General features: G+C 39.8%; 1 protein-coding gene across 5 annotated transcripts in view; it reads left to right on the forward strand.

The window, feature by feature from the left end:
* PHACTR1 (phosphatase and actin regulator 1) overlaps positions 1–25,435 on the forward strand; it is a 386,579-nt gene that overhangs the window by 324,361 nt on the left and 36,783 nt on the right. For 4 of the 5 annotated variants that reach the window (XM_042461661.1, XM_042461660.1, XM_042461663.1 and 1 more), the window contains 4 exons: positions 1,917–1,997; positions 9,696–9,863; positions 14,667–14,873; positions 23,672–23,996. In XM_042461661.1, the coding sequence (XP_042317595.1) occupies positions 1,917–1,997; positions 9,696–9,863; positions 14,667–14,873; positions 23,672–23,996 (781 nt within the window). The remainder of the gene's footprint in view (positions 1–1,916; positions 1,998–9,695; positions 9,864–14,666; positions 14,874–23,671; positions 23,997–25,435) is intronic. The other variant, XM_042461662.1, reaches the window with a different exon arrangement.

Genomic DNA, 25,435 nt, shown 5'->3' on the forward strand with positions numbered 1-25,435 from the left:
TGGTGCCCCTTATATAAAATGGCAAAACCAAGGTTTGCTTTTGGGAATTTGTATATATTTAAAATATTTTCAAGCTGTGGATACTTGACTCTGTGGATAAAAAAATCTGTGGATATGGAGAGCTGACTGTATAAGAATCCAAAGAAAAGGAAGTTAGCAAGAGAAGGTAAATATAGCAAATAGAAACATCCTAGATATGAACGATTTTCAATGTTTTACTCTCTGCAATGCTAGAAATTTTGGAACTGAAGGACAGTTTTGTTGGGGAGCATGAGGAGGCAATGGCCTCATTTTCTCTCCCACTTAACTACATCCCTGTAGTGATGCATGACATTTCCCTTAATAAGCTCTGCTTTGCTGTTGTGTGCCTTCAAGTCATTTCTGATTTATGGTAACCTTAAAGCAAACCTATCATGGGGTTTTCTTGGCAAGATTTGTTCAGTGGAGGTTTTCCTTTGCCACCTCCTGTGGCTGAGAGAATGTGATTTGGCTAAGGTCACCTAGTGGATTTCAGTGGCTGAGCAGGGATTTGAATCCTGGTCTCCATAGTCCAACACTCAAATCACTACACCACACTGGCTAAGCTCTGCCTTAATGCATAGGACTCTGGTGCTCTAGCCTAGCAGAGACAACTGCGGGGTCATGATAGAATCATAGAATTGTAGAGTTGGAGGAGATCACAAGGGCTATCCAGTCCAACCCCCTGCCATGCAGGAATTCTCAATCAAAGCATCCCCGACAGATGGCCATCCAGCCTCTGTTTAAAGACCTCTAAGGAAGAAGACTCCACTACACTCCGAGGGAGTGTGTTCCACTGTCGAACAGCCCTTACTGTCAGGAAGTTCTTCCTAATGTTTAGGTGGAATCTCTTTTCCTGTAGCTTGCATCCATTGTTCCGGGTCCTGTTCTCTGGAACAGCAGAAAACAAGATTGTTCCCTCCTCAATATGACATACCTTCAAATATTTAAACAGGGCTATCATTTCACCTCTTAACCTTCTCTCTCTATGATATTCTCTGATATCATAGAGAGTTTTAAAAATGACCAAGCAAGAGCTAAGGAAACAAAACAAGCTGCTCTCCAGCAGTCCTGCATTGAAGCAAAGGTGTTCTCATTAGCTGTAAATCTGAAAGGTGAATTAGGAGCAGATATAATGCCAAGCATAAGAGTCACATGTACCCAGTACTATCTATCTATCTATAAATATTTTTAGGGCTGAGTTTTCTGACTTAGAAAGCGAACAAGAAGTACCTGGCAAAATCACCTGACAACATCACAGAAAACCTGCACCTGTCTCTCAGTGGGAGCTCGTACCTTGATGATAAACTCAGAAAAACCTGACTTCCTAAGGAATACTTTTGGCACAACATATGCAATTATCTCTTGCAATGAGCAGGAAATAAGAGGTTTGCAAAGTTCCTGAAAGGTCACCTGTGTCAAAATACATAATTCATTGGTGAGATCTTGTACCACTGAAGTGAATCAGACATACTCTTGCTATGTATTACAATGGCAACTAGACCAAGAGCTTGTTGTGCATTTTTAAGACCAGTCTGCAAAAGAGCCAGCAGATTAAAAACAACAACAACAACAGATGTTATGGAATAACAAAATTAGCATCTGTTATCATTTCATGTTGTTATTTGCAAATATACAGTAGGAAGAGATGTGGCTTGTCATCTATTAGGATCAGCTTAATGAACAGGCTGTGTAGTGTTGTGGATTGAGCATCGGACTATGACTGGAGACCAAAGTTCAAATCCTGTCTCAGCCATGTAAACCCACTGGGTGACCTTGGGCAAGTCACACTCTCTCAGCCTCAGGATTGCAATGGCAAAGCCCCTCTGAAGAAACTTGTATGTGTTTTCTTCTTTTAAAAAATGCTAATATAATGATTTTGTTTTCTCTTTTTATAGCACTTGAAAGAAAAATATCGATGCGGCAAAGCAGAGAGGAGCTGATCAAGAGAGGAGTGTTGAAGGAAATTTTTGATAAAGGTAAGAAACATTCTCGGTTCACAGTTCTAGAATGGGTAGCATAGGTAATATAACATGATACAAACAGAGAATTATATAGAAGGCCACAAAACACTTTATACAGCTTTTGCTGTATTAATCTGCAAAGTCTGGAGCTTCATGCTATGGGTGTAATAAAGCAGTAACTCCAAAGCTGATAAGGAGCAGGTTTCATATTAAAATCAAACAGTTGCTTGGATGGTATTCCTTATGGAAAATATTGATCTCCAGTTCAGTAATGTTGAATTTAAAATCATTAATTAAATCAGTAATGCTGATTTTAAAACAACCTACTAGTGAAAAATGAACTGATCATCTATCTTTTCATGGCACAAAAGAACAGGGTAAAAAAAAAAAAAGAAATCCAGAACTTTTAATCACAGTAAAATTACTCATCATTCAAATCAAATAGACTACAATCTAGCCACATGCAATATAGAGAAATCTGGGCTTTTTGTGGGGGGATGTGTGTAGAAAAACTCCATAAACTCTGCTAAAAATCAATTTGTGGTTTTACTGGAGTATCCACAAAGATTGCACATTATTGAACATGTGGCTGACCATCTATTTCACATGGATTCTCAGTGGCTGTGCATTTTGGCAGAAAGAAGGTGAATAGATGCAGATTTGCATATGGAAGTGAAGACAGTTAAGTGTCAATGCAAGTGTGCAAAAATCCACAATAGTGCAAATAATATACTTCAATATAGACTAGCCTTAAGTAAGAAGGAAAAATTCCCTCATTTCACCTTGATCTGGGAACAAACCCTTTCATTACTATTTCTTTCTTAATTTCCAAACAGGAAGATATGTTCTCTATCTGCTTTATCACACTAGGGGGCAAATGGGATTTAAACGAGAGTTAAACTAGAGATAACTAGGAAATGCCTGGTGTTTATTACACAACATTTCCTGGTTTGCTCTAGTTCAGTGATGGTGAACCTATGGCACGCGAGCCAGAGGTGGCACTAAGAGCCTTCTCTGTGGGCACACATGCTGTCACCCTAGCACAGAGTTTGCCAGAGTTTCTTACTAGAAAGCCAGAGGGACATGGTACTTTACAATAAGTAAGTGGGGTCTGGGTTGCAGTTTGGGCACTCGGTCTGTAAAAGGTTCATCATCACTGCTCTAGTTTAACTCTCGTTTAAATCCCGTTTGCCCCCTAGTGTGATAAATCAGTACTGTATGTGTTTTTGAATGACAAGCTATGAGCAGTCCTGCTTGGTGCTTAATGTATAACAGTGGCATAACCAGAAACTGTCCCTAGGTCTCAGGTTTTGGCCTGCAAACCTCACATCCTGGGACAATCCTGAACTGTCAGGGCAAAAAAATGAACCCAGAGTGAAACAGGAGACCCCTCAATCTGATGGTAGAAATCAGTGATTTATGTTGTGAAGTCTGCCCCCAAGGTTTTAATCCAAGGGTCTTCCTTAGGACAAAAGGATCCCAGAGTCTTTCCAGCTGGTACACTAGTAAAAGTTCTTGTTCAGGAATCTATTGTCAGGTAATGACAATCTTTACAAAATTAAATGCAGCTTTCTGGCAGAAGCCTGAGTCCTGCTTCTTCCTTCTTGTGCTCATGTCCCTTCCCAGTATACATGTGGGTAAAATTAAGTACATGTTTAAATAGAACTAGCTGCTTGAAATATATACAGATTCAAGCCTAGCTTATTTGTCAGAGAATAAAGCCCCGGCAGTAAGTGTAGAGCTACCAGTGTGAGAAACCAACATGGATTTTGTTACACAGCTATGTTGGGCTCTCAGGACATATCCAGAAACTAGTTACTGTAAAGTAGTAAACCTGTAGTGAAATTATTCTGGGCTAAGATGCCTATGGACTTTGCTGATGAGGTTTGGGCTTGGTGGTCTTCTGAATCCTTACAGCTTTCTGAATCTCTGATTCAAAGTTTCAGGTTATGTGTGATATCAATATTAACACAAGTCAAGATTTAACTCAGTTTTCTCACACACACACACACACACACACGCACAGGGTTCTACAAGTAAGTCATGGTATCTTACATTTCTAAGGGGGTTTACCCCACTTCTCTAGTAAGGTTTGCTCCTGAATAAATGTGCACAGAACTGTAGTTTGCATGCACTTAACCTGGGACTGCATCCCACTGGCATGCATAGGAATACATTCTTAATCTGCTTCCTTGTCCTTCTATGATTATATATATTGGCTTCCAGGGCAAAGGTGTAAAATTAGATTATATTTGCAATTCCGGTTGTTTTCAACCTGGCAATGATTTCACACTTTACACTTGCAATCGCAGACACAAAATGATTTTCATGATATTCAAGATGTTCCACCAGGCTATATTAATACTTCTGTTCTTTAGCTGAAAGGAGGGATACTGCATTAAATGATTAACCATATGAGTTTACCCTTGAGTCTACTTTCTTTGAAAGGCCACAAGGGAATCAGGAATACTTTCCTTGCAGTAAAACAGTTGCAGTGGTTCCCATGGCCCAATTTAGGTTTTTATGTATCTTAGACATTTAGTAGATTCTTCCTCATTACCCATTACTTCTGCTACAGCTTCTTCTCCATGCAATCAACCCTGTATACCTCATTCTCTTCACTGGATATCATAAAGTTACAGTTTCACATTTCTCCTACCAAACAGCTTTATATGAGCTTTGCCTGGATTAAATGCATTCAGTGCTTTCCATGTTTTGTATATTCCATGGGAAAGAAGTGTAAATGATGTTCCTGTTTTGGTAGCATACTGTATTTAGAAAGCACTGGGCCCGTTTCAGGGCCAGTATGATAAAGTCCATTATCAGCCTCAGAGGAAGTCAAAGGCAAAACCCATCTGAACAAATTTTACTAAGAAAAAAAACATGATAGGTTTGGTCCTCCTTTGTCTGCCTTTGGGGGCTGCCTGCCCTGAGGTAGATCGTAAGGGGCTGGTAGAGCTGGACAACGAAGTCCAGGCTCCCAGCATCCTGAAACATCAAGGACTACAAATCCCATCTGAGCTGAGGACCCTTCCTTTGATGCCAAGGGGAGTGACTACAGCACCTTGACTAGAGTGACAGCTTTCACGGTTTCATGACGATGGCTTCCAGCCCAGCTGCAACATAGCCATTAACTCCTATAAGTACCAGTGAGTTTGGCAAACAGCCAGAGATTGTGGGAATTGAAGTCCAAAATACCTGTAGGACCAAAGTTTTGGAACCACTGAATTAGAAGGCTTGGGAAGGGCAGCTATGAAGGAACTAAAGAGCAATGATATACGGTGAATGCTAAAGTGAGGATAGTCCCAGCCATCATATTCCCCATCAGCATGTACAGTTGTGAGAGTTAGACAGTGAAGAAAGCTGACAGAAAGAAAATAAAGTCTTTTAAGATGTGGTGCTGGAGGAGGATACCATGGATGGTCAAGAAGACAGACAAATAAGTTCTTGAACTGATCAAGCCCGAACTCCCTCTGGAAGCCAGGGTGACTAAATTGAGGCTATTGTATTTTGGTCACATCGTGAGATAGCATGAATCATTAGAAAAGACAATAAATACAGTCGCCCATGTCATATGCAAGCACGATATACTTTCAGCATATGCTGAAAGCAGCGTCAGAAGAAGTGGCCCCGCGCGCTGGAAAGAGTAATGGTACGTGCACTGCCGCAGGCACATGCCCCATTGTTTTTAATGGGGCTAGAGCATACGTGGATAATCTCAGGGTAGGATCCTCCGCATAAGGGAAGGCACTACTGTACTAAGAAAGATAGAAGGCAACAGAAAGAAAGGGACATGCCTGATGGATGGACTCAAATCAGTGATGCCATGGCCATGAGTCTGCAGGTCCTAAGCAGAACAGTGGAGAACAGGGGGTCTTGGAGAAGTCTCATCCACAGGGTTGTCACCATGAGTCGAAATCAACTGAAGGGCATTTAACAACAACAGCAAAGTCCAAGTGACTCCAAAGTCAAAGTGAACTCTCATAAAGGGGACTAAAGATTATTTAGATTTAAAGATTGTTCAGATTGTTTATACAAAATGTTACATACAAAGTCATATCCAAATACGTATGTTCAGTATTGCCATATTCATTTTGATCGGTGTAGCCAGTTGTCACATAACCTTTGTGGTAGCAATAGCAGTGCCCAGCTGACAAATAAGAAAATACATATTGCTGCCAAAATTCACTGAGTTTCACAGGCAGATTACTATCCAGATTGTGCTGCAGACTGTGCTCCAGTATAGGTTTTCTACCTGGTATCACTAAAGTTGTACTTAACAGTAAAATGCTGTCTATAGTTACTCAGAAGTAAACCCCACTGGGCCCAATGGGACTTATTTCCAGATAAGTACATGTAGGAAGGATGAAGATGTTCAGGCCTTTACAGTGAGGCTGAGAGAGTCACTCAGTGGGATTCCATGGCTGAGTGGTGTCTCCTGGAGTCCTAGTCCAGCCCTCAAAGCAATACGCTGCATTAGCTCTCAGTCACAGATCTCACTCCATCTTTATTCTTAATATAATAACAAATAATCTCAGGGTACGATGTGTTGTCTAATATTGCTACATCTTTATGTAGTGAAGAAAGAGGGATCATTGTCCTTTCTTTACCACATGACCAACAAGTCTTAAATCTTTCTTTAAAAAGTAAAAGTGCTGTTTTTCACACATCTGGATTTATAGGCAAGGAACACTAGGGGAATATCTGGTTTAGTTTTTCTTAGCCAGTTCATCAGCTACACTAGTGGAAAAAGGTATAGTTCATCCAAAATCCTGTAAATATGTTTTTCAGCTGCTGTCTGGATTAGATGTTGATCTGCCAGAGCCTGCTTGTCCTTCAGATACACGAACATCATAAACAAACAATGTTTTTGGAGTCACAGAAGAGCCATAATTTTATGCCAGATTATATGGGGTTTGAAATATGTTGTTGAGTTGAGCATCTTCCACTGCATCTTCACTAATTGTTTATGCCTTTTAAGATTCAGAAAGCATTGTGCAACAGAAGTATAAGTGGTATGAAATCATAATTGTTAAATATTGCTCTACATGAACTTTGGAAATAGCATTGAAAATGTGAAAAAACAAGGAAAGGTCTGGCCGGAAGAAAAATGATGTTTACAATGTCAGGGATGATGGGAGTTGTTGCTCTTCACCTCTGGCTCGAACTCACCACCTTGTTGTGCACTGCGCTGACCAGTTTTGGCCAGTGGTTATAGCTTAGCAAGAGTTGCAGAGAATAGGCTGAAGACCCCGACAAACTCTCCAAGCCTTCTCACTCTTGCTTCCACAGAAGTCTTCACCCTTCTTCCGGATCCAGCTGGTTCTTGTAGCTTCATCCAAGACACCAGACAACTCAGTAGTCTTATATAAAAGATCTACTTTATTCTACTATATACAGCTCCAAAACTATCCAACACAACTCCAATACTCCTCACTCTACTACCCACAAAATACATTGGGATGCATAGTCATTATTATAGTCAATGCATGGTACCACCCACTGTTGTCTGTTTTCACCCAGTAGGCGTGTACACCATTCTCATTGGTTCTCTAGGTTCATCCTACAATTAATGATTTCATCATCTCAGCCTTGACCACTTAACAATTGTCAGGTGTGTCCAATTATTCACTTTACATTTCTGTCCTTGGCAGTTTGGACTTGTTAATTGTATTACCATTTACACCTGTGTGGTTCCCAATTGGCTTCTGCTGAGTCACCCTGACTCTCACATACATGTTTTATTTCACTTACTGTATATCCCATGTTGCTTTTTTTCCTTGACATACAAGCCTGGGGTAAATCCAATTTTTGTCCAAATTACAGTAGACCTATTGAACTGAATGGAACATGATGCAGTAGTAATGAAAGTGATCCCCAATTTAGAGTTAAATTTGCATTTAGCCTTTGTTTTTTCAAATAGATTTTGCAAACCTATGGAGAACTCTTAACCTCTAAAACTTGGTTAAAGTAATATTAGGGAAAGCATTTTGAAAATAAGCAATATATTATTTTTCTACCCTCTATGCTCTTTTTGACTAAGAAAGGGAAAGAAGAAAAATTCTTCTTCAAGCATCTATTGCTATGAAGAGTAAATTAAGAAATAAAAAGTAGTTTGAAGGGTCATTTTGACCTCTAGCACCTTATGTATAGTGGTTTTCAATTGCCTGAATCATTCCAAGAATAGTAGAGTTGAACTCAAACTGAAAAAATGAGAGGAAGAAGTACCATATGGAAAATTAAACTTCATCATGGTTAAGAAATCTGGAATATGGAAATTATAGAAGGCATACATGTATATTTCATGGATTTTTAAATCACTGTTGTGATTGCTTATTACTTATATGCAGTTATTTGCAGTTAATAGTAATCTTCTCTGGGCACTGACCTGTTGCCTCCTAAATCCAATGTGTTAAGTTGACTTCCAAAAATCTTTGGGTACGTCTACACTGTAGAAATAATGCAGTTTGACACCACTTTAAATGCTGTACTTATATGCAGTTATTTGCAGCTAATAGTAATCTTCTCTGGGCACTGACCTGTTGCCTCCTAGATCCAATGTATTAAGTTGACTTCCCAAAATCTTTGGGTACGTGTACACTGTAGAAATAATGCAGTTTGACACCACTTTAAATGCTGTGCTATCATCTAATGGAATCCTGGAATTTGTAGTTTTACAAAGTTTTTAGCCTCCTCTCACAAAGTGTGCTGGTCCCTCACAAAACTACAAATCCCAGGATTCTGTAAGATAGAGCCATAACAGTTAAAGTGGTGTCAAACTGCATTATTTCCACAGTGTAGAGTTACCCAATTTTCCAAGATTTAATAATCCCTTCAAGGCACATAATCACAACTGCTAAGTATATATGAAAACCATAGCACGGTTTACCTTTAGCCAGTACTATATAGTTAAAACATCATTGTGGTAAGAAATATGTCTGAGAAATATTTTGAGTTCAAAGTATTTTGTTTGTTCATTTGTTTGTTTCATTTATATGCCACCTTTCTCCTGGAGTACAGAATCCTAATTTAAAAGCACTAACAATCTGTCTGTTTCATGTCATAATACTGTTGTTTTGGAATGTTTTTGAATGGATTGATGTTTTGATGTTTTACATAGAGAAAAGCAAGTGGGACTGCCTCAGACATTCAAGTGCCATCAGAGATGTTTAATAACCCTAGTTTTCCATGCCAGGCCTACATGGAAGGTTTATCCAGGCTAGTGTGGATGTGATGTTGGAGGTCCTTTGAGTACCTTCCTTAAGGATCCATGTGTGTATGAGTTAAGGACTTTCATTAGCACAGAGACATGAGTGGGTAGAGGGGTTAGTGGGAACTTGTTCAGCCTGAGTCTGAGGCAAATTTCCCCATGACCCTCACCATACTCTCAGCAGCTTTGTGCAAGGAATTTTGCCATTATATTACCATGTCTGTTTCATTGTGTTACGAATGCCCAACAACCTGATCTCATCTATGACTCATTTTGAGCTAGAAAAGCTTGAGTTTATCAGAATATGGCTGGTTAACTGTGTTTCAAATGTTACGCATTAAGGCTGTGTCTCTAGGGTATGTGATTTGCAATTAAAGTAGATTAGCCATTGGTGAGAGGGGGAAATCTCATCATTCAGGCTGTCCCCTTATTAAAGAGCTGCTGTTTGAAAATACTGTGGTCATCTTATTTGTTTCATATTATAATTTTGTGCTTCCTTACAGATGGAGAACTTTCCATACAAAATGAAGAAGGGTCTTTGGAGAATGGGCAGGCTTTGAGTTCCAGCCAGGTTTCACTCCCAGCACTCTCTGAATTGGAGCCATGTTCAGCTTCTGGGGATTCTTGCACATATGAAGTACTCCCAACTCCAGAGATCATGGATGGAACAGGTAGACTTCGAGTTTCATATTAAGGTGCAAAGGACATAACCAGCTAGTGATTCATTATTGCTTTTTTCCACAACTAGCATATCTAGAATGCAGCTCTCTCTTTTGGAGCTGGACAACATTCAGAACTAGATATGGGATTCAACTGCCATGCAGTGTAGGAATCATGCCTCTTTTAACTAATTGCTTAGACAAATGAATGCAGGTTCTGTATCTCCAGCACAGATAAGAAACATGGAGAGCTAGGTTGGCTAGTGTTGTGCTTTAATATGCACATTGTTTCACATCTTTCTGTAAAACCAGATTGGTCAAAACAGTATACATAACTTTTCCCCCCTAATGTTTGCATAATGTTATACCTTTTACTAAATCAAGATTCATTTCCTTACATGTTGTTAGCCTTATGCCGATAAATCTTGATGTTCCTGGAGAGTTCAACGGAAATGTCACCTTGCTGTGCAGCAGCTGTGAAAAAGGCACATTCTGTGCTAGAGATCATTAGGAAAGGGACTGAAACTAAAACTGACAACATTGTAATGCCCTTACACTGATCTGTGGCTGCTGCTGTGTTTGGAATATTAAGTACAGTTTTGTTCATTCTGTCTTTAAAATGATATTGTAGAACTGGAAAAGTGCAGAAGAGAACAACCAAAATGATCTGGGGTTTGGTGTACTTTGACTGCAAGGAAAGACTTAAATGGTTGAAATCATTTAGTTTGCCGGGGGGGGGGGGGAATCAAAGATGATGAAGGCTTTTACAGTTATGCACTATAGTGACAAATTTAATATATTAGTTATTTAGATACGTAGAAGGTTTTTAAATCATTGTATTTGTGCATTTGTGTTTCTTGCACTGAACTCATGGTAGCCTATACGGTAGATTAGGATAAGAGAATGTGACTGATCCAGTGTCATCCAGTGAGTTTCATGACTCACTGGGTATTAAAACATATTCCCAAGTGTCATTCCAATACTCTAAACAATGCACCACACTGACTTTTCTTTCTTGCTTTGAAAAACACAAGACTCATCCAGTACAATTGAAAGATAATAGATTCAAGGCAGATAAACACAAGGAAGTCTATTTCACATAACACCTAATTTTTGGAATTCTCTGCCACAAGATGTAGTAATGGCCAGTAGCTTACATAGGTTTAACCAGGGATTCATGCAGGACAGTTTTGCAAGTGACCATTAACTTCTGTCAAACATGCCCTGTTCAGAAGGAGTTATGCTTTTGTAGGTCTGCTGCTCAGGGTGTAATAGTGGAGAAGGCTCCTGCCTTCAGGACCTGCTTATAAGCTTCCCAGAGCCATCTGAGTTAGATGGACTTTTGATGTGATCCAGTAGGGCTCTTCCATTGGTCATCTTTACTGTCTTTCATTTGGTATTGTACAGAGCTTGGGAAAGTTACCTTTTGGATTACAGCTCTCAGTTTACCGTGCAAGTGTTCTGCAAGATTTTTTAGTCCACACACACACACACACACACACATATTCGGCTCTAATATTGTATTGATATAGTACATCCCTTTCAGATTGGATCAATTACTACAAAACTGTATTTATTCAAGTATTTTTATGTATGAGCCTGTGGCTTAAGACTTTATAATTTATGATGAATGGTTACACTTTTGTTCTGTATCAGTAGGTGACTAAATACCGTTTCAGTGAAAGGCATGGAAGTTAAAGGGGGAATTTGCTTCAGAAACTGAATTCCCCTGTCCCTTTAAGGTTCACTGAGTCAGGTTTGTTCTTATTAAACCTGACAAGGAAGCCAATTCTTTATCAAATGCAGGAAGGAGCTAAGACATAAACAGTGCTTATTATCTCTCTGCTTGAGCTATATAGTTGAGGCACAGTGAGGGCAATGAGCGTCTTGTGGTTTTAATGCTGTACTGAGCAGAAATAGCCATAACTGATTATACAGACAGAGTTGAGGAAGAAATGCTCCAGTTGCTAAGGATGGCGTAGCTAAGATAAAATGATATGCTTGGAAATATTTCAGCAGCCTAATTAAGCTAATGATGAGTAACTATTGAAAGGTCCAATAACATCTAAAATCCACCAAATAGTAATATGTGTATTGGGTTGACCAAAATGCACAAAATAAATGTTGCAAACTTTTGAAGTTCCACTGGCTTCTCCATCTGGCCAAGGTGTTAAAAATCATACAGGAGGAAAACAGTTAGGACGATTTAGTCACAAATCTGCATTTTGTCAAGATGTAGCTGATCTCAGTTCAGGTGTTTTCAAGGCACATTCATGCAGGCAGGACCCTCCTCCTTCTGGCCATGTAGGTGCTCCAGGAAATAAAATTTAACTTCCATTAGCAGGACAAAAAGAGATGCTCCTTTTGAGATCCAAGTTGTCTCTGGCCTTTGTTAGGTAAAGAACAATGGATTTCTAAAGAAGCCCTCCATGTTTTTGTGTTAGGAAACCTATATTAGGTGCTATTTTGGTTTAAAAAATGCCACATACAGTTCATTTATTAAAGAAAGATGTTTTACCTTTGTTGAAGGTAGAAACCTCAAATGGTAAAGTCCCAGTCCATTTGCCCTATCTTTAGGTTTCACCTGATGTGGCTAAAATACGGTATCTTACATCTGGAAAACATATCTAGGGGTAGCTGTGTCGGCTTTATAGCAAGACAATAACATCCATAATCTACAAAACAATAATCCCTTTATGGGGCCAACCAAAATGCACAAAATACATATTGCAATATGTTAAAAATTAGGAGGGGAAAATTATGACACTGTCACAAGGCTGCATATTGTGAATTTTGGTTGGTCCAGTAAAGGTATCACTGTTTTGTGGGTTTTAGATGTAATTGTACTTTACTACATGGCCAACCAGCTACCCCTGGATATTGGAAGGTCTGCAACTAAAAGTAGCAGCAACTATTTCTTTGTTTTTTAAACAAGCTACTTTATCCAGATTCTCTTAAAAGGAGTTCACATGAGAAAAAGAGGTATGGCAGATGCACTTTCCTGAAAGAATTTGCCTGTTTCCACTGGTCTTTCATTAAGACACCCAGCCATTGGTGGAACCATTATATAGTGTATATTCCCAGACCTTGAGTTCTTGTGTCTATGAGTAAAGATATGCTCCTAAATCCTTTACAACATGACTGGACTGCTATAGGGAGCCACATTATCCTCTTAGGAGAACTTGGAGGGCCATATCCTCTCCACAGGTACTCCCACAAAACAATTACTTTGTGTGTGTGCTCCAAATGTCCCCAAACGGTCAATGTGATAGGGTACCACTACAGGAAATGAACAGAAATCATTTCCTATTTACTTCCTATTTCAGAAACAGTACCTCCTGGGCCTGAATTGACCTGGAGGGCCTAAAATGTGGTAGAAATGCCCTCCACACTCCCTAGAGCATTTAGGGGCAAAAATATTTTGCATAAAAAATACTTGCCTTCAGATGTGGTGGAAATACCACATGGTGGCACAGTGGTTAAATGCCTGTATAATAATAATAATAATAATAATAATAATAATAATAATAATAAATTTTATTGTTATCCCGCTTTTCCGCGATGATCAAAGCAGCGTACAGATTAAAATTCCAACATAAAAATACATACATGTCAATAAAAACAATTTAAAAGTATCATATTAATAACAATTACACAGCCAGCTGAGTTAAAGATCCAAAAAACGTTACAAAATCACTACAAAGTAGGGGGAAGGGCATAATATCACATCTCATGGGGGGAAAGCTTGGTGAAAGAAAAAGGTCTTAAGGTTCTTTTTGAAAAGATCCAGGGAGGTGGTGGAACGGAGCTCGTCGGGAAGGTTGTTCCACATTTTTGGGGCCAAGATGGAAAAGGCCCTTTGCGAGGTCACCGCATATTGCGCAATTGGGACCCTCCGCAAATTCTTCCCGGCTGACCTGAGTGTGCGGGGCTGATTATATGGGGAGAGGCGGTCCTCCAAGTACCCTGGGCCCAAGCCATTTAGGGCTTTATAGGTAATTACCAACACCTTGTATTGGGCCCAGAAGCGAATAAGGTTGCGAGTTCAATACCAGCAAAAGAGCTCAAGCTTGACTCAGGCTTGCATCCTTCTGAGGTTGCCAGAATGAGTACCCAGATTATTGGGGGCAATTAGCTTACAGTTGTAAACCGATTAAACACTGTTAGTTCAGTATGAAGCGGTATATAAATGAAACTGTTTGTTTGTTTTGGAGCAAAACAAACAAAATGGATGTTTGACCACCATGGAGGCCACATGTGGCCCACCCTTGCTGTACAACTGCTAGCAGATCAGTCGATGTGGGAAATGTTCCCCCAAAGCAATGTCTAAAAAATTTTGACTTAAAACTATTGACAACAGTCAAAGTCCAGAGGAACTGGACCATTTGGTGCAATTAATATTGACTCATATCAGTCTGCAGAAGTGTGTTGTTAGCTGTTTGCAGATGATATCTTTGTGCTGTTGCAATCGCATTGGCCATGGAAGAACAAGATGAGCAAAAGTCACCTATGGATTTTTCCCTAGAGAGGCTTAACTACACTTTCAAACTGGGTATCAGCGTATCCTTGTTGCCAGTGAAAATTTGTTCTGTGTTGCAAAAATGCTAGACTTTGTTTTCAGTTTCTTTGTGGAGAGTTTCTCTTTTTCACCTTCTTCTTTCTCACTCCAGTTCTTCATATATTTCAATGTCTGAGTAAATTCTACTGCTAGTTATACTTTTTTAAAATCTGCATTGCTCTGCTGCTTTTCTATGTCTCTCTGCTGTCGCTTTGCTCGTAACGTTGTTGCGTCTGTGCTGTGGTTGTGTCCTCCAGTGTCTGAAGAGAGTCCCACGTCCAGTGAATCTGGAATCCACCTATCTCAAGATCCTTCATCTAAACCAGTCTTGCTACTTCCCCCTAAAAAACCCGCTGCTTTCTCTGGAGACCATGAGGACACCCCAGTGAAACAGCTCTCCCTCGTCAAACAGCCCCCTGCCCTGCCTCCTAAACCTATTGCCAGGATTGCCAACCATTTAGCTGGTAAGTAAGTGCTCTGGAATAGTTTGTGCCATCCTCTGTCCCTTTAAAGAGGAATTCCCCCTAGATCTCAAAACAAAACATTTTTCACCTAAAGCTACAGTATCTAGTTGTTTTGGATGCCTCTCACCAAAATACATGTTGAGGGGGGGGATTCTAGCATACACTGTCGTGGATGCCCATCCACTTCGTCTGATGCATTCTGGAGTGTATGATAGCTTTTGCTAGAAATTTTTTTTCTCAGTCTTTCAAAAATGCTCTAGGAATCATTCATATCTTTTCATGCTGAAACAGACATCAGTAGTACAGCTATGACTTTGAATAAATACATGGGTTACTTACATCTCTAACTGAAGATCAGTACAAATTTACACATTCAAATATTTGCCACCGGTTTACAGAGCAGTAGGTTTCTTTATCTAGAAGAATTTAGATAGAAGAAGGATGGAATTTATTGGGGGTCATTCCATGGGTAATTTGGATATAGTTATACTTCAGCCATACTTTAAATTTTATGCCAGTTTAAGCAGTCATCACTTCCTCCAAATAGACCCTGGTTCTTTGGTGATGATGCTAATACTTGCAAGCCACCTAGTTATGTGGCTGAGTGGGAGGAGGAATGTTTTAGAAGCAGCTGAAAAGGTGGGATGACCAAGGATTAATCGGTATTGTCCTTGTCAAATTGGAACAGTAGTGTTCTCTTTGGGACTTGATTGCTTTATGTGTATATCATACGGTGGTGGGAGGATAGCAGAGAGAGCTTATCTCTGCTGTCTGTACTCCATTTTTTTTTTTTTGTCTCCTCCAACATTCATCTAGAAAACATCCTATTGTAATGATTTCTTTCATACTGTTGTTCTTCTTTCAAAATTTTCTATTCCATCTGCCTGTTTCACAGTTACTCTGCCTTGGCTTGTGTGTTCACTTAGATTTCTGTCCAAGCTGGAGAATGTAATTAAGAACCAGTTAAGCCAACACCAAACCAGCTGATGCCAGCAATGTAGCTATCAGGAGGGTGGGATAAGAGCATTTCTCTCCCACATAAGAATTCTGTTCTCCCCAAATAATTTTTTCCCTCAGTTGCCAAACTTCTAGCGTTGCAATAACTTAAAACTTTATTTGAGCATTTAGAAATAAAGTTTATGCAAAGTTACCAAGGGAATACAAACACAGCAAAGGGAAGTGTTCTAGCTGTGAATAATTTTCTCTGTCTCCATGCAATGCTAGAAACTTGGGGACAGAAGGAAAATTCCATTTGGAAGAGCAATATTCTTACCTAGGAGTCAAGGTCCCCATTTAGCCACCCTGTGTAGCTTCACCTGTTCTGAATCCCGACCCTTCCTAGCCTAGAGATGCTAAAACTTACTTTGGACTGCCCTCTGGATCAGGTGTAACTTGGCTCTTTCTTTGCTCCAACCCTTCCTGGCTCTTCTGCCAGGAGATCTTAAGAACTATTCTGCCAGCCAGTTTGAGTTTCATTTTGTATCCGGTGCACTTTGGAGTTAGGATTGTGCTGTTACTCTGCAGTTAACTGGTTTTCTGCTCCATGGCTGCTAAAAAATAGTTCATGGGTCTCAGGTCTCCCCCTAGTCATTAGAATACAACAGCACCATTGCCTGACGAAATGAGCATTAGGCTCCTTTCTGGCTTGTTTTAGTCGTCAATCAACGTTCTCGCCCCAACTTCTCAATAACATGGTTTGTTTTTGCCACATCCATAGATTGTGATCTTCTGATTCTGGTAGTACTTCGTGGCAATGTCTAAACCCTGGCCAACAAAGTAGCATTTCAAGGCTCTCTGCTTGTTGCTCAGTGCAAGTTGAGCTGTTACACAGACTGCCTGGGAGCCCTGCCTGAGCCTGCGACACTTCTACCATCTGCCTCTCAGCTTGTCTTCCAGCCACAAAGCAATTATGAGAATGTTTATGATTAATATCCCAAGTCCTCTCCTCCTTTCTAAAAGAAAGCAAGCAGATGTCATTTTCTTATTAAAATAATAGACATTTGTAATGTGCTTCTGCAAAGAGGGCGGACAAAGAAAGTCCAAGTTTGCTATTAAATGAATACCTGAAACCATGGAACACATTACTTACAAGCAACCATTTCTGTTAATTTTAGTGAAAGCCTTGGCTGGGTTGTGGATGATAGCCATGCAATGGTCAGGTCACATATCACACAGGGTAAACCTAGGTTTGCCAGTGACTATATGCTGGTCCAGAAGCTGCTGCCAATCCTGGGTGCCTGATAGGTGTACCTGCCAGTTTCAGTATTTTCAAGTATGTGTATCACAGCCAGCAACGTAGCTGCACATTTAAGTATGTATTTTTATGGTACTGAAAACATATCTGTAGAGTCAGATGATGAATTAGAAACTTCCCTTTGAAGTCATTGCCAAGAGGTCAGTCTCAGAAAGGAAGATGTAGTCTTAGATGCTTCTCCAAGTTCTACTCAGCACCGTGGAGGTTTCTGTGATGGCTCCATTCTGAGGTTGGAAGAGCTGACTTTAGAAAGGGATGAAAACAGTACATTGAGGATGTCCAAGTGTGCAAGTAAAAGAGATGAAATGGATCCATGGCAATCTTAGCCACCACTCTAACCTAACTGGGGATGCTGGAAGTTGCAGTCTGGATTTCAAGCTGGTTGAAGATTGTAAGAGTTGTTATCAAAAATGGTAACATTTCTAAGCTTTGGGACAAAGATCTAGATTTCCAGAGAAGACAGGGCCTGGGTGGGAGGAAGAAGTGAGCAACAGGCAAGGCAAGAGTTCAATAGTTCCTTATTGTGAGCTGTACACAGGGGAGCAGCTTGCCCCCTGCTGAGAAGGTTTTGCAGTAGAGGCTTTGTAGTACAGAATCATCTGGGTGACATTACACGGGAATGAACTGTAACATGTAACTTGGATCTCAGTGAAATAGGAAAGGCTCCTTTCTGAACAAACATGCATAGAAGCAGAGTGCAAGGGGTCAAAAGACATACATTTCTAAGCTCCTTTATGCTGTCCTTTGGGGATTTTATCTGATTTGCATAGTCTCCAGAAATGAGCAATCAGCTCTAATGAATCATCCTTTTCAGGATGAAAGTAAATTAACCCTGTTCCATTACTAATTTCTCCAGAGGCATATTTGGGTCCCGTTTGAAGGAATTCATATAATGGGAATTCTCACCGTCAAAAGAAGGCCTTCCGCTTTTCAATATAGCTTCAGCTTCTGGTGGTGGGTTTTTTGAGGGGGTAGGGGTGAGTTTTGTTCTGTTGAGGATTTTGTGAAAGGATTTTTTTGAGAAGAAAATTGAGACACACTGGGCATAACTAACGGAGAGTGATTGCAGATGTAATGATTTTTGCTAGCACTTTGCAGAGGCTATCACAGGAGACCCATGATGGCAGAAATAATTTCACTGAAAAATTGATAGAAATTCTTCTGAGATTTTATCGTGTATTTTTTTTTTTAAAGAGGATGTGTGTGTTTAATGGGTAGAAGTGCAAAAATAAACTTTACTTCTGTTTTTCTCCTCCTCTGGAGTGATCTGTGTAAACCTGAGTTTTGTGAAGAGTATAAATACAGCTTCATCAAACACTAGTTTCAGAACTTCTTTATTTATCAAATTTAGATCACACTTTTTATCATAACTGACACCCAGAACAGCTAATGAAAATTAAATTAAAATAATACAGATGCATAAAACATTAAACATAAATATAAAATATAAAAGCCTGATAAAACACTATTAGAAAGTTGCAAAAACAAGATCCAGTTGGTTAAAACCATATAGCAGCACCCCATAAGCCTTTGCTCTCAAAGTTCAATTTGTTAAGGGATTTGTTTACTTTATTCACTGTTTCTTTCACATGTTTTCTTGTGGTTACTAGAAGCAGCACAGTTGATGCAGGATATAGGTAAACTATGTAGAAGGTGCGGATGGACAAAACTTGCTTTGGTGGAGCGAATGGCAGATGATGGAGTGGCAGGTTCTTGTCATCCCTCCCTCTTCTGCTAGATAAACTAAATAATATTTACAGACTAAATAATAAGAAAATGCTTTTCAGGTGAAACTAGAAAAAATGTGGATGCTCTCACAGTTTGTCGTACTGACAAACATATTTACATTGCACAGTTGTAGCAGTTTGATCGAATTGTCACGGCTCCATCCTGCAGAATTCTGATATTTATGGTTTGGTGAGGTACTTAGAATTCTCTGCTGGAAAGCTCTAATACTGTAGTTCAAAGATGAAATAGAGCTATCTTGCAGAGAATTCCAAATACACTTTGTCTCTCTCTTATCCAAAAGACTTGAGATCAGAAGTGTTTTGGCTTTTAATTTTTTATTATTTTGGAATATTTGCATATACCTAATGACATATCCTCTAGATCAGGGGTAGGCAACCTTTTTGACCCGGGGGCTGGGTTGCTGTCCCTCAGACAACTCGGGGGGGGCCGAAGCAAAATAAATAAATAAATAAATAAATAAATATTTAAAAAATTAAATAAATAAATTAAACCAGGACAAATGTAGGACAAAAATTAAAAATGGAAGACACTTTTTAAAAATTAAAAAATGGAGGACACGCAAAAAAAAATTGCTGCTTTTTAAAAAAAGTTAATATAAATGCATATTTCTGAGGTTTCTATAGACAATTGCCTCCCTTGCCCGCCTCTTGCCCCATTTGCTGCTCCTTGCCCGCCTCTTGGCCCACTTGCTCTTCCTTGCCAGCCTCTTGCCCCCACTTGCTCCTCTGACACCCAGAGCAGCTAATGAAAATATCCAAAGGCCCCAGCGGCAATCTGCGGCAGGGCCGGGCTGGGGCCGGATCCTAGGCCTCGGCGGGCCGCATGCGGTTACCGACCCTGCTCTAGATGAATAAGCCATGGGGGGAGAGGGGGGCATGGTTATGCATAACAGTGTTTGTATATATGTTAAAATAATTTAATAAAAAATGTTTTTTTAAAAACCAACCTAATGAGATATCCTGGAGATGGAATCCACATCTAAACATTAAATTCATTTATAGTTTTTTGTGGGTTTTTCAGGCTATGTGGACATGTTCTAGAAGAGTTTATTCCTGACATTTCATTTATGTATCATATATACATAGCCTGAAGGTAATTTTATAAATAATATTTTAATAATTTTGTGCATAACACACAGTTTGTATACACTAAACTGCAGAAAGCAAAGGTGTCACTCAGCCATCAGTGTGGGCAATTTTGCATTTTGGAGTATTTTGGATGTTGGCATTCCAGATAAGGGATACTCATCCTGTACCTCACCATAGTTCAGATCTTTGGCTTCCATAGGATGAAACCAGGGCAATTAAAGTGGTATCTAACTTGCTATAACTATGTAGATACACTCTCAGTGTCACTTGTGTGACTTTATGTTTCTAGTTATTATAAAAGCTTGAGCTTGACAGAAAATCAGCAGGTAGTGGGAAGCCTCTGATTTAGGTTGAATCTCATTGACTGGATAAATATGGGTTACAGCATTTATTTATTTATTTATTCATTCATTTTATATTCCACCTTTCTCCCAGAAAGAAACCCAAGGTGTCTCACAGATAAAATTGTCACAACTTTACAATAAAAATGTAAAAACAACTAAAACCATCTAGCTAAAAACAGTATAAAATTATATAAAACATACAGAAGTTAAAATACGCAACTAGAACACCACCACCCCCATATAAAAGCCTACCTAACATAATTAAAAGCCTGCTTGAATAAAAACATATTTGCCTGCTAGCAAAAGGCAAGCAGGGAGGATGCCAGCCTAGCCTCCTGTGGAAGGGCATTGCAGAGGGTAGGAGCAGCCAGTAAGAAGGCTCTCTCTGGTGTCCTCAACAAGTGAGCCTGGGATGGTGGTGGGACTGAGAGAAAGCCTTCACCTGTAGATCTTAGGATCCTTGCAAGTCTGTATGGGGAGATATGGTCTTTCAGATATTCTGGACCTAAGCCATGTTGGTCTTTATAGGTATCCACTGACATGAGGTGCAGGCTGCAGGAAATTACAGACCTGTTAGCTTAACATCCAGATAAATTGGTTGAATTCTTTATTAAAAGTAAAATCATCTAATATATAGTATAGCCACAGAAATATGCTTTGCACAGCAAATGATCCTAGTATATATGGTCTGGATCCTATTGGATATAGATAGTCCCAATTAGAGCTGACCCATTGAATCAAGTGTTGAGTAAGTATATCAAAAGTAGATAAGTCCCACTGATCCGGTGAATCTACTCTATTTGAGTATAACACTAGGATCTTGGCCATTGTTTACTTGAGACTTGTAAAAGACAAAAAAATTCTCACTAAAGATCCCAGAGTAAAATCTGCCATTACAAGATAAGAAAAATCAACTTATGAAGTGTTAAATAGTTAAGAAGGAGAAATCAGATACTATGAATGTATTTTCAGTTCTTTCAAGAGAGGATTGTAAACAGTGGGGTCCCCAAGGAAGTCTTTTGGGATTGTTAGTTTTAATTTCTTATTAAATGATCTCTAGTTAGAAGTGGGCAGTAGAGTGGCCAGATTTGCTGAGAACACAAAAGATGTTGAAGAGCTCCGAAAGGACCACCCTAAACCGAACTCAAGAATGGGCATGAGATCATAAAATAATATGCATTAGGCAACATATCCTAGCTTCACATGGCAGTTGATGGGTTCTAAGTTGTCATTGACAGTCTTAAGTGGTAGATGTTAAAAGGGCAAATTTCCCATTTGGTTTAATGAGAAAGGGTGTCAAAAATAACACTGTCAAGGACATTGCAGCACTAGAAAAGGTGAAGAAAAAGGCAACCAAAAATGATCAATTAATGTTAGGAAGAAGTTAAGCAATTCTCCTCTAAGGTGAGGTAAAGTTTTGGCCCTCTTAGCTCAGAAAAAAGGTTGTTAAACATGATAGACCTGTGCCTGCTGAAAAGAATGTAGATAGAAAGAATGTTTTCTCCCTCTATCATAATACTAGAAGAACCCATGAAGCTGAATGGTTGGAAATTCTAGACATTTAAAAGGCGAACTTCCTCACCAGCACATAACTGAACTATGGAATTCACTATTACAAGGTGTAGTAATGTCTACCACCTTAAAGAGCTTTAAAAGGGGATTGGACAGAAACAAAGATGATGGGACATGAGTGGTAATGTGTAGGTTTACCGTATTGTTAATTTCACATACATCAAGAGTGGGCAAAGGTTGGCCCTTGGTCTGTATGTTCTTCCCACACCTCATTCTTGGTTGTTGAATATGAGTGTGGGGTTTGTCTTTATAATGTGCTTGTGACCGTTCCTATGATATAAACAGAATGGTGGACTAGGTAGGACTCAAGTCTGATCCAACAGTGGAACATTTTTAATCTGGCAGTCCTCTTAACATTTTAAATGTAGTAGTCTAGATCTGTGACTGTGGAAGAAATATCCATCCTTCATATAGGTTCTTGGTAGCTTTGTGATCGCACATATTATCCAGTGCTAGAATTGACCTCTTCACGTTTTCTTTTTTCTTTGACCATTTAAGTTTGTGATTAGGGAACATTAGATTCCTTTGATGTCCTCCTAGCTGAAAGTAGAGTTATTATTTCAGAAGGACTTAAGTTTATCCGTTCCCTTTGAAATATTCATTTTAAAACGTGGGCTGGCATCCTAAAGTTTATGCAGTTACAATGTCATAAGCCAGGCTAACAACCTTGTAACCATTTGGCATTCATACCAATTGTGGCCCTATTGCCACAATTGCAGATGCTTCCAAAAGCCACATTAAAAACCAGACAGCCTTACCAAGCAAAGGAATTCTTAGGTGTTGCCAAGTAGGATGCTGATGCACCTACCTGCCTCCCACTAATGAGCCTGGTCCGGTGAGGACTTGTGGCAAGACTTTGCAGAGAGCCTTTCTTCTACTTACTGTAGAAGGAGATGGATTTTGGAGGTTGGATCAGGAGATAGAACATAGTCATGGCATCATAGCTATGTGTCCAGTACAGAATCTCAGCTGTAGTCTACCACACAGTGCAGCACAATATTAATTCCCCATTGGGCTGTCAGGAAGCAGTGGAAAACAGAAGAAATGTCTGTAGCGGAAGTTATAAAAAAAGCAAGCAAATAAATAAATGCTGAGGTGAAATATTGAGCTCATAGTAGAAAATAAAAAGCGTCCAGTGAGGTATATCAGTATTCCAATAGGGTGCTGTTATTTCTTCAAAAGAAGATTACAAATAAGAAGTCACTTTTGCACTACAGTAGCATTCATTCCTGTTTCCATATAAAGCCAGCTTTAAAGCAGAATTAACTGTATGGTAAAATTTTCTCGTGAAGTGCAATATTACCCTACTGTTCTTTGAAATGGTCATTGTCATTTGTACACACAGGAATGGATGGAGAAAATTGCAATAATGTAACCACAGAAAAATGTAAATTTATGGAGAGGCTATTTTATGTCCGCGCATGAGTTTGAGATGTGATTGAAAGGATAAAATGACCACTTTCACTTTCCCATTCATTTGAACAGGAATAAATTAGTACACTGAGAACTCAGCACATTAGTTTTTTAAAAATGGGATGAGGTGATGAAATAATAAGATGAAGGATGTGCAGGAATATCACAGTCACATTGATGCGTCTGACTAATGGATCTGATTGATGAGAGGATCCCTTCTCTTGACTGCCATATCCTCTGACACATGTTGCATGAGAGGGTACCACAAAGAGGAGGAGGATCCTCTGTGGTTTAGGTGGGAGGATGTGATAGGATCCTGGATATCTTAGTTTCTCACCAGTGCTCATGTCTGAATTTCTCCAAACTTTTATGTTTTAGATCCTGGTGCTCCTGTGAAACTGCCTTGTATGCCTGTCAAATTGTCGCCTCCGCTACCTCCAAAGAAAGTCATGATCTGCATGCCTTTAGGGGGACCAGACCTCTCCCTCACATCCTATTCCACACAGAAGAGCTCCCAGCAAACATTGGCTTCACATCACCACACAGTTTTGCCGTCACAGTTAGCAGCACACCAGCATCAATATGGCAGCCACAACCCACACTTGCCTTCTGGATCCAGCACGTTACCCATTCACCCTTCAGGATGTCGCATGATCGAGGAGTTGAATAAGACACTAGCCATGACCATGCAGAGGCTAGAAAGGTAATGGGGCATGCATTCCCTTGGTGAACCTGCAATTGCTGAACTGGCCATCTGAATGGCCAACATGGAAACAGGACATTGGGCCAGATGGATCTTTGTTCTAATCCAACAGGGTTCCCTTTCCATTCTTATGAGCAGACAATCTCCACTCACAGTGGAAGCAATGTGCTTGTAATATTCACAGTTCTGGCCTTGCCGCTTCTACTCAGCCTCCAATGATGATGATGATGATGATGATGATGATCATTATTATTACTGTTACTATTATTTTTACCCACCTCTTCTCATGGATCAAGGCGGGGAACAACAAATCAACAAGGTTGTTGTTGTTGTTGTTGTTGTTGTGTACCTTCAAGTCATTTCTGACTTATGGTAACCCTAAGGTGAACCTATCATGGGCCTTTCTTGGCAAGGTTTATTCAGAGGGATTTTTGCCATTGCCTTCCTCTGAGGCTGAGAATATGACCTGCCTAAGGCCGCTCAGTCAGTTTTCATGGCCGAACCAGGATTCGAACTCTGGTTTCCCAGAGTCCTAGTCTGACACTCAGACCAGTACCCCACGTACAGCATCAATTAAAAACACTTTAATTAAAACATACAACAGTTTGAAAGGTCAAATAAGACTTTAAACAATCTGCATTTAAAATTAATCATTTAAATTCCCAATTTAAAAATCATCTGGATCAGCCTGCCAGAAGATACTGGTCTTCAATGCTGTTTTAAATGTGGACAGCGTATTCAGCTATCAAATTTCTTCTGGCAAGTCATTCCACAGTCTAGAGGCAGCTGAAGAAAAGGTCCTCTGGCTGGCAATTGTCACCTAGCCCTGGCTGACTCGAGTAAATGTCTGCCAGAGGACCTGAGTGTGCTGGCCAGATTATATGAGAGGAGGCAATCTCATAAGTAATCTGGACCCAAACCATGTAGGGCTTTAAAAGTAATAACCAGCACTTTGTACATTACCAAGAAACTAATTGGCAGCCAGTGGAGGGGTATTAATATTGGTGCAATGTGATCATTCCTACATGTCCCAGTAATGAATCTGTCTGCCTTGTTTGGACTAACTGAAGTTTCTGAACTTGGTACAGAGGTAGCCCAATGTACAGCATATTGCAAAAGTCTGGCCTTGAGGCTACCAGCATGTGCACTACCATCTTAGGTCCTCTGGGTAGGTTATTCTAGACCAGGTTATTCTGCCACTCCTGCATTTGGAGCATTCAAAATACAGGATGAGGCAACATTGCATGCTAAAGATCTCAAGTTCATTTCCAGTAGTTTGACTCAATTATCATTGTCAGTGGTCTGACGTGATAGAATTTATCATCCTATCACCTGCCCTCAAAAGTGGCACACTGTGGAAAGTGCTTTGTAGAAAAACCTTGGGCCTCTCTGAAGGAAGGCAGTAGTTACCACCAACATACTTTTAAAGGTAAAGTTTT

Source organism: Sceloporus undulatus, chromosome 4 (genome assembly GCF_019175285.1).
Source record: "Sceloporus undulatus isolate JIND9_A2432 ecotype Alabama chromosome 4, SceUnd_v1.1, whole genome shotgun sequence".
Classification (NCBI taxonomy): domain Eukaryota; kingdom Metazoa; phylum Chordata; class Lepidosauria; order Squamata; family Phrynosomatidae; genus Sceloporus; species Sceloporus undulatus.